The 14,497-nt window shown below is 40.7% G+C and overlaps 1 protein-coding gene and 1 long non-coding RNA gene across 5 annotated transcripts in view; one reads left to right on the top strand and one right to left on the bottom strand.

The window, feature by feature from the left end:
- Window positions 1-14,497, top strand: part of CCDC13 (coiled-coil domain containing 13) — a 35,738-nt gene that overhangs the window by 18,779 nt on the left and 2,462 nt on the right. For 3 of the 4 annotated variants that reach the window (XM_069778324.1, XM_069778322.1, XM_069778323.1), the window contains exons 10-16: window positions 1,618-1,824; window positions 2,990-3,126; window positions 5,204-5,287; window positions 6,094-6,222; window positions 8,680-8,834; window positions 12,901-13,012; window positions 13,550-14,488. In XM_069778324.1, the coding sequence (XP_069634425.1) occupies window positions 1,618-1,824; window positions 2,990-3,126; window positions 5,204-5,287; window positions 6,094-6,222; window positions 8,680-8,834; window positions 12,901-13,012; window positions 13,550-13,709 (984 nt within the window). In that variant the 3' untranslated portion in view covers window positions 13,710-14,488. The remainder of the gene's footprint in view (window positions 1-1,617; window positions 1,825-2,989; window positions 3,127-5,203; window positions 5,288-6,093; window positions 6,223-8,679; window positions 8,835-12,900; window positions 13,013-13,549; window positions 14,489-14,497) is intronic. The other variant, XM_069778325.1, reaches the window with a different exon arrangement.
- LOC138684483 (uncharacterized) lies at window positions 11,704-14,473 on the bottom strand. Its single transcript, XR_011323775.1, has 2 exons — window positions 14,360-14,473; window positions 11,704-13,602 (listed from the first exon to the last, which is right to left on the bottom strand). It is a non-coding gene; the product is annotated as an uncharacterized lncRNA (long non-coding RNA).

Raw genomic sequence — 14,497 nt, 5'->3', positions numbered from 1 at the left:
GGTCCCAGCCCCTGCAGATCAGCCCTTTTTCTATAAGTGGCGAAACATGATGTCATTTAATGACACGATGACACAGACAACCTTAGGGTATACAGAGGCCTGATGAATCAAACTGTGACAGCCAGAGGTTTCCTAGTCAGCTAAAGCTCTTCATTGTGGATCAGATCATGTAAAGGCTGCAAGATAGCACCAGGCGTGACACGGTTGCAGTCAAGCAGCTCTAAGCTGCAAGTATTGGAAGAAATCTTTTGCAGAAGGATTGAAATAGGATTATCTAGGAGGTAGAGGAAGGGCTTCATTTCTGACCCATGAAGCTGGACTGTATTTTCTGTTCTGCTTTCAGCTCCATTGGTAGAATTTTTTTCTTAAGAATACCTGCAATCTTGAACTTTGATTTGTTGTATTACACAGCCCAAAACACACAAGCTGAACCATGAGTGCTAAACCATGTGCACATTCACTTGCAGTAGCTGGAGCTGAGAGGATTTGGCCCCTTCAAAACCAAGAGTATTAGCAGAAACTCAAGATGCAGTTATGCTGAAATAAATGATTGTTGTCATGGTCTTGCAGGATCCTTTTGTCCTGCCATGGTTCTAAATAGTCTTCCCCAATTAAAATAATAGAAAAAAATTATTAGCCACTTCTTAGTAGGGTTAGTTCTGTGTTTCCTGATCTAGCTCTTCACGTTTCAAATCACATTTCCTTGCTTCTATATGTAGGTTTTAGCTAAGACATGCTTATGACTAAGCTGGCATTCATGTTTCTGCACACCAGGCAGCCATGGGGAATATGGGTACTGGCCGGCAGATTACAGAGGAGCCAAATAACAGTTGTCACTTTTGCTAAGTCTGAGCATTCTCACTAAAATGATTACAGAAAAATGTGAGTTTACTTGGGAAGGAATGGTTAACTTGTTTTATCCCTTACATCAAAGAAGCACCTTGCTTGCAGTTTGTTGGCCTGACAGAACAAACTGACCGACAAGTATTAGATTTGTCAGTTTGAGAAAACCTCCAAAACATACTGGTAAAACAGCCTAGCCTCATAGCTGTCACCTCACTACCCTCATCTTTTAACGTCACTATCACACAATCTGATCATGTTCTAATTTCACAAAAAGCACATTGAATCTACTTTTATCCAGTTTATGAAAAAGTGACCTTCTTTGTCAAAGGCCAGCCTTTTTTGCTGTCTTTTCTGCTACACTCAGGAGCAAAGCTGCCAGCATACTGAATCACTCAGTTGCTCAGGTCTTTTCTACCTGCACCATCCAGTCACTAAAGTCTTGATATGACCCACAGGGGCCAGTGAGGACACTGTCCTTACCCAGACGCCTGTGTCTGAGCTTTGCAAGTAGCTGTGCTGTGCAGTCCTTTCAATGGATAAATGCTGAGAACAAGATAAGGTGGTCTCACACTTAAAACATAACGGACCAAATTCTTGGAGTAGCACTAGTGACATCAATGTGCCTAGACCAAGGAATGGGTTTAGCAGGGCAGCGGCTTGCTCTAGCATTCCTAAATGGGTATTTGTCTTGGGGGGTGTAGAACACCCAGCTAGTCTTAATAATCATTGTATATAAAAGTGAAGATCTCACTCATTGTTTCTTTTTATCAGAGCCAACAGAAGCAAATGCAGGAGATCTTAAAGCACCTGAGCCAGCAGGATGAGAAGAACAAGGAGTCCCAGCAGATGCTAGGGCAGCATTTGAACAGTGAGGTTCAGAAACAAAACTGCCTTATAGAGCAGCTCAGACAGATGGTGGCTGAACGAGAAGCAAAGGTTAAAGAGCTGGAAGAGGAGATTGGGCAACTCACACTTCAGGTAGACAGTCAGAAGAAATTAACTAAAGGAGCACACTTTTTAATCATTTTAGATCAGCTCTTCCACTTCCTTCTGCCTTGTTATCTGAGTTGGTTGCTAGCTTGAGACACTAATACCTGTCCTACTGACAGTCTCTCCTGATGGAATGATAAAGCAGGAATTCTCTCTTGTAACTCTTAAGTTTCTTTCCTGTTTGTACGTAACTTTTCTTCAAGCCGTGTAAAGAGTAGAAAACATAGAAATATCAATCGCGTCCACACGTGGCTCCGTGTCAAGACTGTCCCATGACTTGACAACAAGGGTTGGGCTGCAGTGAGGACTTTTTAGTATTCAGCATCCTTGGCTGCTGAAGGAAGCTAGCAAACAAACATAGGTGAGGCCAACATCAGCAAGCTGCCATAGTACCCAGCTACTTCCCCTCATGGAGTGGTGGGACCCCTAGTAAATTATTCTCATCTCCCACTGTAAACCACTTCAAAAACTTCCTCTCCCTCAGATGTCCAAGCTATTGATATGAGTCTGATGGGTCTCAGGCATATGGAAATTTCATTGAACAGATGAAAGAATTGGGAAGGTTGGCCCCTTATAGACTAGTATATTAAAAATGTTTTCAACTTTTATGGTCTAGTGTTGCAAACTAACAGAGGCAAGGTGGTACTATTGCCAGAGCACAGGCATAGAAGTTGAGAGGCAGTCCATTAACCTGCTAAAGACTTCTCCTGTGGTGTGGTATCTTACAGTCAGGTTTTGTCAGAGTATTTAGATGTCTAATTCCCATTGATATAAAACCCTCATAGGGTTATGGTGAGATTGTGAATCTGTCAGATCCCTCAGTAATGGGGGATAAGCATTGAACCCAAGATAAAACTTGGGTTAGGGACACAAGCCACCCATGCTGACACTGGTAGTGGTGGTCCTGTACTGTGGGTTCTCTAGTGACACTGTGTGCACCCTATGATTTCACATGAAACTGCACTTTACTGACTTTTGCTTTGTTTCCATCCTGAAATCCATAGAAACTAAAGAAAAGTTTCTGAGGAGGTCTTGTGAATCAAAAGTTCTGGCATGCTTGTAGCAAAAATCATGAGCTGCTGCTTAGGCAGTGATGCAGCTATTTTCCTCTGAACTGTGTAATTGGTTTTATAACCTGCTCCAACATTAACAGAAGAAATCCGCCCATCAAGGGGACGGTTCAGGAGCTGCTGCTACACCACCCTCTGAGCACTCAGAAGATCCAGGTTTTACTCTGCTTAAGCCTCTGGCATCAGGCAGCAATCAGGTTGGAAGGATTGGATCTGCTCGGTAAGAAGACCCTAATGTCAATGTTTAAAATTGTTGTGAGTTATTCAGAAGCATGGTTTTCACAGACAATTTTATCAAACCACAAGTGCTATGTACCAACAGCTGTGGCAGCCTGTTTACAGTATATGGGAATCTCTAATCACATTATCTTTTGGACTTTCGTCCTGGAACAGAGAAAGATATACAGACTTGCAGACATTACTACATTTGGCATGATGGTAGTGCAGCTAATTCTCTTTCTCCAGCTCGGATAATATTTATGTGGTTAGCTTAAGTGCTTGTGATTCTTCTCTCTTATGAGAAACGGGGCTTCTAATGAGCAGACTTCTGAGAGATGGGTGGCGAATTAATACAAAATGCCATTTTAGGTATGCACTAAATCACTGGCACATTATTTAAATCAATAAATGTGGTTTGAGTAGGATTTCCTTGCAGAAATGTTGAAAACACAGCACATCATTTGTTCTTAACAAACACTCTATAAAGCCTCACTGAGGACCACGTAAATTACACTAATCTTAATACAGTGGTAAATCTGTTTCTTGTTTACACTGATGTGACTCTGTGTCACTCTGGCTGTGTAAAGGGACCATAATACCAGAGCAAGTTTTATCCTTTCCTGTTAAAATGCTGGTTTTGTTGCTAAAGAGTTCATGGTCTAATTGACAATGAGGATTTGAGACTGGTCTTCTGAGGAAGGAGGAAATTTTTCATCAAGTTAAAGTTGCAACTGATTTCTTCTATGTAATTTTAACTCACCTACCACATTACTTTACACACTGAATTTGGCTTTAAAATTGTCAGATGTATCCCTGAGTCTAAGTAGAGCATTACTACAAAATTTAAGAAAAGTTCTTTTCAGTGTTTTCAAGTTAGAGTTAAAACGTCCTTAATTTGAAAGTGTCCACATCTCCAGTTATACCCTTCTGACTGACTTTATTCTCCCACCTCTAACTTGGCAGAAGTTGTGCTCTCATGGAACAAATCTATATTTTACCCACTTTTTTACTTCATATGTCTGCTGATGGTAAGCAGGAAGGCAAGCAGGAAAACAAGGTTTGGTAATGGCTTTGTAGGAGCTGCTAAGTGCAATGCATAAATTATTGCTTGTATAAGTGGCTAACATATCTCTGTCATGAAAATAGCTGACATGTCAGGTGGGCAGTGAATGAGTCTGAAAACTGCAAGAGCCGTTAATAACTTGGTCAGCAGGGCTCAATCATTCCATTAACTTTAATATGCTGATGAACTCTCTATTCCATTTTACTTTAGTGAATCATCTTTTCCTATCAGGAAAGATGAAATGAAAAATGCTATAAATAGGAACTAAAGCCCCTTGGAGATTTCAAAGTAAAAATCTGCATTGTTAGACTGGGCCACTTCTGTCATTAGCAACCTTAACTTGATTTTAGGATTAACTACTCCTAGCCTAGAAGGCAGCTGTGCCTGTTCCACAATATTAAGGTTTTATCCTCTGTTAGCTGCAGCCCAAAGGCAAGGAAACATGGGCGAAGTCTACAGGGACTTGCCTCTAGGCAGCTGAGCTCAAGTTCGGAAAACAAACACACACTAGATTTTTATGTCCCAGCCACACACATCATTACGTGTAAAACTCATCCAGACTGGAAGTGATACTCTAGTGTTATCGGTTGACTCCTCCTCTTACAGCACTAAGCCTGACAGATCTTCCTGAGGTTGTCCACAAAGTAAAAAGGTTCAGAAAACAATATAAAGTATATTTTTAAAGGGCATTTGGAAATAAAATTGTGCACCTTGTTGCAGAACAGGGGTTCATTTGGTTATGAAAGCATACAGCATGCAAACACTATCAAACAAGCACAGTAACCTGTGCTTGTCTCTCACCCTAGTGGGTGAAGGTGTAAGATGAAAGTGTTTTGGAGTCAGGGAGCAAGCTGAACTATTGTGTATGCAGTGCCTGTGTGATACCCACTGAGAGGGCTCTGGGAGCCTTTTCCCTACAAGGCAGCAATAAACACAGACATTGGAAAATGACCGGAATTCTTGGAGGACTGCCCTCTGTAGAGCTCAGTGCTTAACAAAGGTTTCTTCCTCCCAGCACAGTGTCCAAGATGGGCCATACACTTGTAGAGTCAGCAGCTACTAAGCCTTTCCTTCTCAGTAATAACATCCCACCTGGAAGGTATGTATATAAACTTCATCATAAACAAGGGAGGTTTCCTGCCATGTTCCGCAAGCTGCTGGCAAGCCTTATCCTTGTCTGCCTTGTTTCTGTAATGAAGAGCTGCTTTCACCATCCTTTCTACCTGATACTGCCAAAGAGCTCTGATACAAGCTCTAGTGTCTTCTTGCTATCTTAATTTTCTAATTGATTGCTAAACCCCATTTTTCCCTTTTCACCCCCAATCACCACAATTTCTCCTGCTTTTTGTTCTAAAGGAGATACACCTGAATACTCCTATGTGGAGAGGTCGGAGAAGTAATGAAGTACATAATAATGGGATGCATGGGAAAACTGTCCCTTCCTTTCATCACATATTAGGCACAAGAACAGCCATTGTCCTAATGCTGCCTGAAGCCTTTCAGTGGGAGAAAATCAATAGCATGCCATTTAATAGCTTAGCGTAGCACTGTGGAGAATTCACATATAGGCTTCTTTTACTTTGGCAGCAGCAATGGGAGGAGAGTCAGTGATAGTGAATTGATCAGAGGTGGAAGTTTGTTTTTAGGGGTGATGGGAAGGGAAAGCATACTTGTGAAGGAAAAGACCTTTCCAATGAAACTCACGGTGGATTTATTTCCAAATATTTCTATTCCATTTACTGCAGTATAGGGATTGATGCTGGGGGGAGGTAGTGAGCCTGGCTCTGCATTCTGGCGTAGTCTTCAGACAAGTGTATTTTGATATGTTTTTCAAATCCTGTCTTTGTTTCATTTCTTTCATTTGTGAAATGGGAGACAGACTCTCTACGCTTCTGCTGCTTTTAGGCTTGCTGGCACTGACAGCCCGGATTTGAAAGTGCTGCAGACACAGATCACAGAGCACAAGGCTCTCTGCCAGGCTGCTGAAGTGGAAAGAGACAGGCTCCTGGAACTGGTCACTGTGCTGCAGAAAAGGTAGTGGCTGATTCTACCAGTATCCTTTGTGGGATGCTGCGATTAAGGAGATCTTGAGACGTTTGAGAGTCTATAGCATGCAGTACAGTACATCATACGCTGCCAGTGTGATCCTTTCCTTAAATAGGGGCTTTTTAAATTTTTTCTGCTCAATTTCCCTGCCTAGTTGATGATTCATTTTTATTATTATTATTTTAGAACAAAGGACAGGAAAAATGAAGTCGTCTTCAAGCTTGCTGCACCTAGATGAAACTAGAATTCGTGTATTTATATATGTGTGGCGTTATTTAGGCAGCAATATTATTAATCACTAGTAAATACTGTAATTATAGTTAAAATCTGACTTCTGTTCCAAAAGCTTTTCACATTCTTTTAAGTTTTCCTGTATCCACTTTTAAATGAATTTCTTCTGGTTTAAGTGAAGCATAACAGTGATTTTTTTTTTCTATTATTCAGTTCAATTTAAGGTGATGTTAAAAGCCAGCTGTGTTTTAGGAGGGCAGGGGAAACAAAGTCTTTTCTCTTTAGATACCTTTTAACTACTGCTTTTTTTACCAGTTAAAGAATGTCTATTATTTGATTCCCAAATCTGTATTCCAGTTTGTAGAAAGATATACTTGTTGTCTGTCTGCTTTTGAATACAATAGGCATTATTTGCTTTCTTGCTGTATTTTACACTAGTTATCATTTCACACTTGTCTAACTTTTGTCCCATACAATTAATTGCAGTCAGAAAAATATTTTTTTTTGTAACTGTGGTAAAGGTATCATCCCCTGTGTTTTTAAGGGCTAAATCCTGGAAATACACACTGGGAGAATTTTATTCATGTTTGTAAGCCCAGTGACTTTAATAGACCTATGCAATTAGATAAGGATGGAGGTGTGAGTGATAGCTGAAATGGGGCCATCACAAATATGGCATAATGAAGAACACGGAGTCAATGAAATGCACAGTTGCTTGTAAAATGTACCATAGACTGATGATTCAGCAGCTCCACGGTTATCACACATTTATCAAGAGCAGGTAAAGTAAATTTTGTGAGATTGTGTGCAATAACTCTTGGAAGACCTCAGGATAATATACCATCCAGTCATATTTCAACATGACTATGTGTAAAAATATCAGGCATTCCTCCTCTTCCCTTCCCCTGTTGGAGTGTGGGTCAGCAAAGCTCAAGTAACACATATAATGCCTAAGTTGAGAGAAAAGCACTGGGAATGGTTACATGAGTGGGATTTTTCTACAGCAGCTGACAATTTAGGACTGTGTTTCACAGTCACTTACTGTGGAGCAGAATATACTGTCAAAAGATACACCGTTGTGAACGGTTTGTAGGATTGGGCCCTGCTGGGGGAAGGGGAAGAGGTAGAAGAACATTTAGTTTAAGTAAGTTATTCATATTGGCAGAAGATTTAGTAAAATCGGGGTAGTCTTGTCATTTTTCCTCCACTGTTTGTCTAACGTGGATGCTAGGGGAACACCTGGTCAAATGAAAGTTTAGTGAATTCAGAACCACTAAGAGAAATATAATTTCTCATAGAGTGTCACCAGCCTGGTAATTCACTGCCACAGGAGGTCAGAGTCTTGCCTGTAGCTAGATTTTTAGGACAGTGATATAATTTTATTATAGTTGTAATATTTTTTTAGTTACGCCAGCTAGGAGGGAAATAAGACTAATCAAGTCTCTTGATTCAGGGAATAATCAGCTATCACCTGTGGGATCAAGAAGGAAATTCTTTTATTCTGCACTGTACAATACAGTGAGTCAATTCAAGTTTCTCTCTAGCTTTAAGATCCTTTGAATCATTTTGTATCAGGTGCTGCCCCACACAAGATGCACCACTATCTGCATCTGTGGGCGCACATCAAATTTTTGTAGCTAATTTTCTAAGATGTTGTGTGGGGTGAACAGAGAGGCACTTTGCTCTTCCATTCTGTACTGCAGGGTGAACCTTCACTTTCTCTTCCACTCACTGTCTAATGGCTAAGTTTATTAAAAGCAACGTCAAGTTTCTTTTCTTACTTGCAGATAACTGACGTAAAACAGCTAAATGCTAGACTGTTTTTATAAACTATTTTCCTTCCAAATTTTCCCAGTGTGTTTAAAAAATGCATTTTATTATTCTTGTAATAAAAGATCTCTCCTCAGCAATCTGCAGCTTGCCTGCCCATCTGAGTGGTAAATTCACACAAGTAGCCAGTGTTAAGGGATCTAGGCAACCTCCATTAATGAACCCATTATTTCCAACTGTACTCATTAGTTAATTCTGGTTTGCAAATTTGGAGGATGTCATCTGGAACAATTTTACTGGGATTTCTTTCTTTGGATGCATGGAAAATTCTCCTTTTCCCTCTGTTGGGAGCTGTGCAGCATGAAGCGGGATTCAGTATCAAGACTGACTGATCCTTAATAGTCATGACATAAATAAGCTTAACTACCTCTTTTTGCCTATCAGGGTGGAGGAAGGCAGCAATAAAGTCTTGGAAGCTGAGAAGAGGCTTCAGGAAGAACGGCGGCGATGTGTCATTTTGGAACAGCAGCTTGAAAAACTGCAAATGGATCCAGGGAGGAGCACAAGTGCACAGAAACGTCCCCTCAGGAGCAAAACAGGTGAGGTGGAGCACTTATCTACAACTATTTCCCCTGTCCCACCTCTGTGGTTAATAGACAGAAACGACATTTGGACTCTAATCTATCAAACCTACACAAGTGCTTGACCTTACACACAGTGATTTGGACCTACTCAGACCAGTGGAACAATACGGAAGCTGAAATCCTGGCCCCACTTAATTCAAGAGGATTTTGCCACAGATTTAAGTGTGACCAGGACTTTTGCAATATGTTGTTTTTATCGGATGACAGTCTATGAAAAAAACTTGACACTGCTCTGTGTTGCCACCGTGCCCACTGCTGTGTTCCCTTTGCACTTCTGCCTGAGGGATTCATGTGAAGGTTAAGAGCAGAATTAAAGGACGCATCCCAATTTAAGGCCTGTCAGTGTCTATGAAAAACTATTGCTGGTGATGAAGTAATTAGATCTGGTGTAATTTATTATCCCATGAACATGATAATCTCCTGCTATAAATATGAAAGCCTCACTAGCATAGTTAAAGGAGAAGAATTCATGGTGGATGTTAAATTTTTATTTCCCTGATCAGATCCTTTTATTGCTTAAAGACTCTGGTTCTGTAAAGTGTCTAAACCAATAAAATGGCACATATTCTTAAGGAAACTTTTCCAGTGGTTTCCCTTTTTATATATATTTTCATAAAGTAAAAAGACTTTAAATGCCAGGATATGAACAGTAGGAATAGGAATTTCAATTTGGCAAATAGTAGGATGCCGTCAGGCTGAGTTACAGTGATTAGAGAGGTCACAAGCCTCATCAGAGACCTTGTACAAGCTCTTGGCCTGCCCCACACTGAAGCGCATGATCTTGGGCCGTAGGGGGACTGCCCTGCAGCTCAGCAGATGCATGGTGTGGCTTTCCATCATGACTCTATCCAGCGCTGTGGTGTGTACTAATGCTACCTCATCAGCTCTTAGACCTGATCTGTATTGAGCGCTATGACCTGCATAAGCAGTCACCCCCTCTTCCACCTGCAATGGTGTCTTGTTTCTTCTTGGGCGTGGGTCAGACTGAGGTAGGAAACGCTACTGTAACTGCATTGCATTTCTTTGCATCTCCCAACATAGTGCTCTTGGTCATATGCATGTTTGACAATAAGTTCTCTCTGCTGCAGGACCGTGATGCAAGAAATCACATGTTGTTATTCTCTATGATCTCGATTCATACCAGAGAGCTAGGGTCTCCAGTGTAACATCTACATGGTGTTCAGGACCTCAAGGGAAGCACTGTCATTCACCCATCCAGCGCATAGAGAGAATTAGGTGTATGGAACAGGATTCAAAGGAGCCTTTATCCTGAATGGGGACTGAATGATTGCTTCAAACCTACTCCTCTCTGTAAAATATGGATCCGTTCCTTAGAGCAGAACTGTTGTGTCCTTAGAAAGGGTTCCAGCCAACACTGACTCATTCTGATGTTTTTCTGTGACCACTGATTTTTAGAGCTGTCTTACCTGTATTAACCAAGAGCCTGACAGCAGAAAAAGTAGTGCAGAAAAACTTAGATAGTAATAGAAACCTAGTGCTTAGAAACAAAGTGCTGCAGCCTTTGGCCTTTAGGATAGAGGACATTCTCATCTTGATAAGAGAGCGGTGCTGGGCCTCACAGAAGTGGTATCATGGCATGCTCTTTGTGATTCCCAGGAGGGTCTGGAGGTGAGAGGCTTTGGAGCCCTCATATGGTTCTGCAGATGCCCAGAGGAAGAAATCAGGGTGTGTGGAGGGACAGGTAGTAGTCAGGTGAGAGTTGTGGGAATACAGCTCTCAATGGTACACTTTTTACTGACTCCATGCCTTAAATAGCATGGGAGCATTTTGGTGCTGTCTTCTTGAGGAGAATTTAACTGAATTTTTGAGTGCCCAGACTTTCATACAACCTGGTAGTGTAAAGTGTTGATGTGTTGTTCTGTTATCATACATGTGCTCCACTTAGATTTCCCTTGCAACCCCAAAGAGATACAGTGGTAAACTCTGCAGGTCCTGAGCCATTTTGGTCAAGTTGTTGTGCTGTAGTAAGTTTGGTAACTCCTCTCTGGGAGATTGGCATTTCATAGCCAGAGGAAGCAGGCTGTTCTTACCAGTGTGACAGGTTCCTTCTTACTAAATATTTAGTTCATTAGTCTTGTCTGCTTAAGGACTAAAAGCAAATGTAGAAAAGGATTGGCAGTAAGACTAATAAGAAGAAATCCTCTCTAAGTCTGTAGGATGAGTAGGTAACAATCTATTTCACCACCCTTCTTTGAAGAGAGCTCAGCCCCTTGTGATGTGCCAAAACTCTGGAGTTTGTACAAGAAACGAGTCTACAAGTCTGTAATATACCTCTTCAGCAGAGCATGTAGGTTATCTAAATGTTTTCATGCCAGATAGTTGAGGAAATAAGAAGGAATGAAAAGCTTGAATATAAAATAGAGACTAGAGAACCCGCTAATTAACATAATATTTTCTTTTCTTTCTGGAAGTGCAAAATTGGAGAGAGCTGATCTAATTGCTAATCTAATGTTTCTAGTCTCTTCAATTCAAGGGAAGTAGATAATGATACTGAGTAGCTAGAAACAACCCGGTTGTGTTTTAAAATTATTCATGCTTTTCATTTTTCGGGGTTTTTTTCTATCTTATCCAAATTTCAAATTAGCAAAGAATAATCCCAGAGGAGAATAGGTAAGTAACAGCAGGTTTTCCTCAGCCCTGTAAAACACAACCTCAAGATCAAAAGCATTTCTTTGTTATACAACATAGCCTTTTCTTCTCATATGTTTTTGTTAGAGTCCAATACTCTCTGACCAGGTTCTTTTAGATATTCCACATGAGAAGGATTTAGTGTTTTAATACCAAATTTACTTATTTGAAGATATTTGACAATATGTGGGATTTTAATTTGGAAAAGTGATACAGCAATGTACTGAAATCACAACACAAGCACAATATAGGAATTGCAATGTACAGTTGAATCGCAACACAGGTATGATTCCCATTACCGGCCTAGATGCTCACTGTCACGATGCTGTGTGTCCCCAGTTTTGCTAGGAAGGAATATGTGGGTTGAAGCCATCTCAGGTCTTTATTTTCTTCAAAGATCATTTGGCTGGTTTTTTGATTTTTATACCCTATGTTGGCCTGAACCACATACACATTTCCCTCATGTTGGTCTAGCAGGCTCAAGGTAGGTAGTACTTTCCACTGATTATTTTAGAGAAGGCCATTTACATTTACTCAACTGATTAAGCCGTTTATCTACAGCAAAGACCACCCTCCATTCTGCTTGGTGTTGGGATAAGTTCAGCATCCTCTACGGTAGCTATGGTCACTTTCTACATTCCTTTCTGAGCTTCATGGGTACATCATCCTTGCCTGTCTTCTCTGGGCCTTCTTCCATTGTAGGGATCGACTGGTCACTCACAGTTTTTTGCTTTTCCAATCCCAGTAGTAAATTTGAATTATATTTTCTTTATAACCCTGAAAAAAGTTTTTGTGTCCCTTTGAAATGACAGGAGCAATGCTGCATGTTTTGGGTAGGCCTTTATTTAGGAAAGAATTCCTGATTTAGAATCTTAGTTTGAAGAACCAATTTGAGTGCTTTATTGCGTTTAACCAATGTTGTGTTTATGCTGAGGAACAAAGTGCTTTACAAAAGCTGTTGTGGTGTGTGCCACACACAAACATCATCACAGGCATTCAGGAAGCAACAGTTGCCATAATCTTAAGTGAAACACAATGACAAGATTAACATTAAAATAATCCTTTTCAACTGTTTCTATCACCTATTGTTTTGGCCACTTAAATATTTTGGATGTTTTTTTTTTCTTCTCTAACTAGGTAGGCATATTACTGCATTTAACCCAGAAATGCAAACTCATCATGTTTTAATTTTGCTGAAAGGAGATTAAAATAAAAGCTTGTCCTATATAGTTACAGTATCTTCATGGATATACCTGGAACTGAACAGATTCCTTAGTATTTATTCACTATTTCCTGAGATTCACTCAGTGTGCTACCAAGTCAAAACGGTTGCTTGTTTTACTAAAACCCCATTTTGTGATTATATCTACAGGCCAGTCTGCGAGTCACTCAAGACTCACCAATGTGAGCGATCGGAAGGAGCTCTCTGCAGCCCAGCTCTCCAAGTTGCCTCTAGAATCGCAGATAGAGGAGCTGAGCACAAGGTATGGTTTCCCTTCCTCCATGCAGTGTTACTCACAACAGCTAAAACTCATTGCTGTCCTTTTAGCAGTGATATTACCTGCATCCGCTCCTCAGAAGATAAAACCTAGCAAACTCTGTAGAAATCACAGATCCTCTGGTCTGAGCTTGTCTATGCCATTCTACACAAATTTCCTAATAATTATACAGATACCCAGAAATATCAAGCTAATGCAAATGTTAACCAACACAAAACACGTGCAAGGAAGACACCTTTTTTTTTCCTTTTTCTTTCCTTATGCGTTGATTGCAAGCTTATTAGTGAAAATAAAATTATAATCTTTAACAAAACAGATCTGAAAAGTATCTTGGTCATCTAATACTCTTTTCTACCTCAAAGAGAGAAGGAACAAGTGTTAAGTCTGCTCTTTCTCATGCCTGTCATAAAATTACCAGAGAGCATGTGTTTCAATGTTTTCTTCCCCAGAGCTGAAGCACTGTTCTAATTTGCTTTGAAGCTCCACGGCTCACATGAAAGTTTTCCTTTTGTTTCCTCATAGGCTTGTGATCCAGCTGGATGAGAACGAAGCTCTGAAAGCCGCTTTGGAGACTACTGTGAGAAAGAAAGAGGAAGACTTTAAACTGTATCAGGACACAATGGACCAAGTGAAGGATATCTTTTTACAGGCCATTCGACAGCAGAAACAAGAGATGAGTTAAGCAAGATATTCAGAGTCCTTTGGACTGCAAAGCAGGGAGAGAGCCCAGGCATTGTGCCCATGAATTGAAATGCAGTGGCAGTGTAGTTTTGCAGCCTCAGATCATGTCATTTCTTTAGCATTCGCAGAAAAGAATGAGAAATGGAGGTGAAATACAAAAAGAGTGAAGGTTTTGCATGTCAGCAAATTCTGTCAGTAAGAGTTAGGAAGCAGCTGGCTCACAGACTGCACATGCCGTAGGTTGGTGCAGTTTAGGAAGCTGCAATTCTACAGTGTGATTTTGGGCAAAACCTCCCTAGTTTCAACAGAATTTTCCTCAAGAGGGCTCGATATTCAATATGCTGCTGCCTTTATCAGCTCATAAAGGAATTTGCTATACAAAAGTTATGCCAGCTCCCTTCCAAAGCCGTGCCAGGAACAAACCAAGTTCTGTTTTTATCGGCTCACTGATACCTGTCTGCCTCAGGCTTTCTGTCGTGTGGATTAGCCTGGCCTCTGAATAGCTGCAAGTGAACTTTTGGGGGGCTCCACTCACCATTCCAACCTGTTTCTTTGCTTGAACATATTGGCAGCAGAGTTTTCTGATACTCAGTGGAGTTTCCACTGAAAAGGTAGAATGTGCTGATTACGCCTGCAATCAGTCAGACCTACCTTAAATTCAGCTTATTCCATAAGATACTTGCCATCCAGGTGATGAATTTCCTATTTCTGGGTCTCTGCATTCATCCACCAGGCAGGTCTTGTTCTCGCTAGGAAGAAATGCTAACAAAACGCAGGCAGGTCTTGTTC

This window comes from Haliaeetus albicilla, chromosome 2, assembly GCF_947461875.1.
Source record: "Haliaeetus albicilla chromosome 2, bHalAlb1.1, whole genome shotgun sequence".
Classification (NCBI taxonomy): domain Eukaryota; kingdom Metazoa; phylum Chordata; class Aves; order Accipitriformes; family Accipitridae; genus Haliaeetus; species Haliaeetus albicilla.
This window is presented reverse-complemented; position numbering and strand designations above follow the sequence as displayed.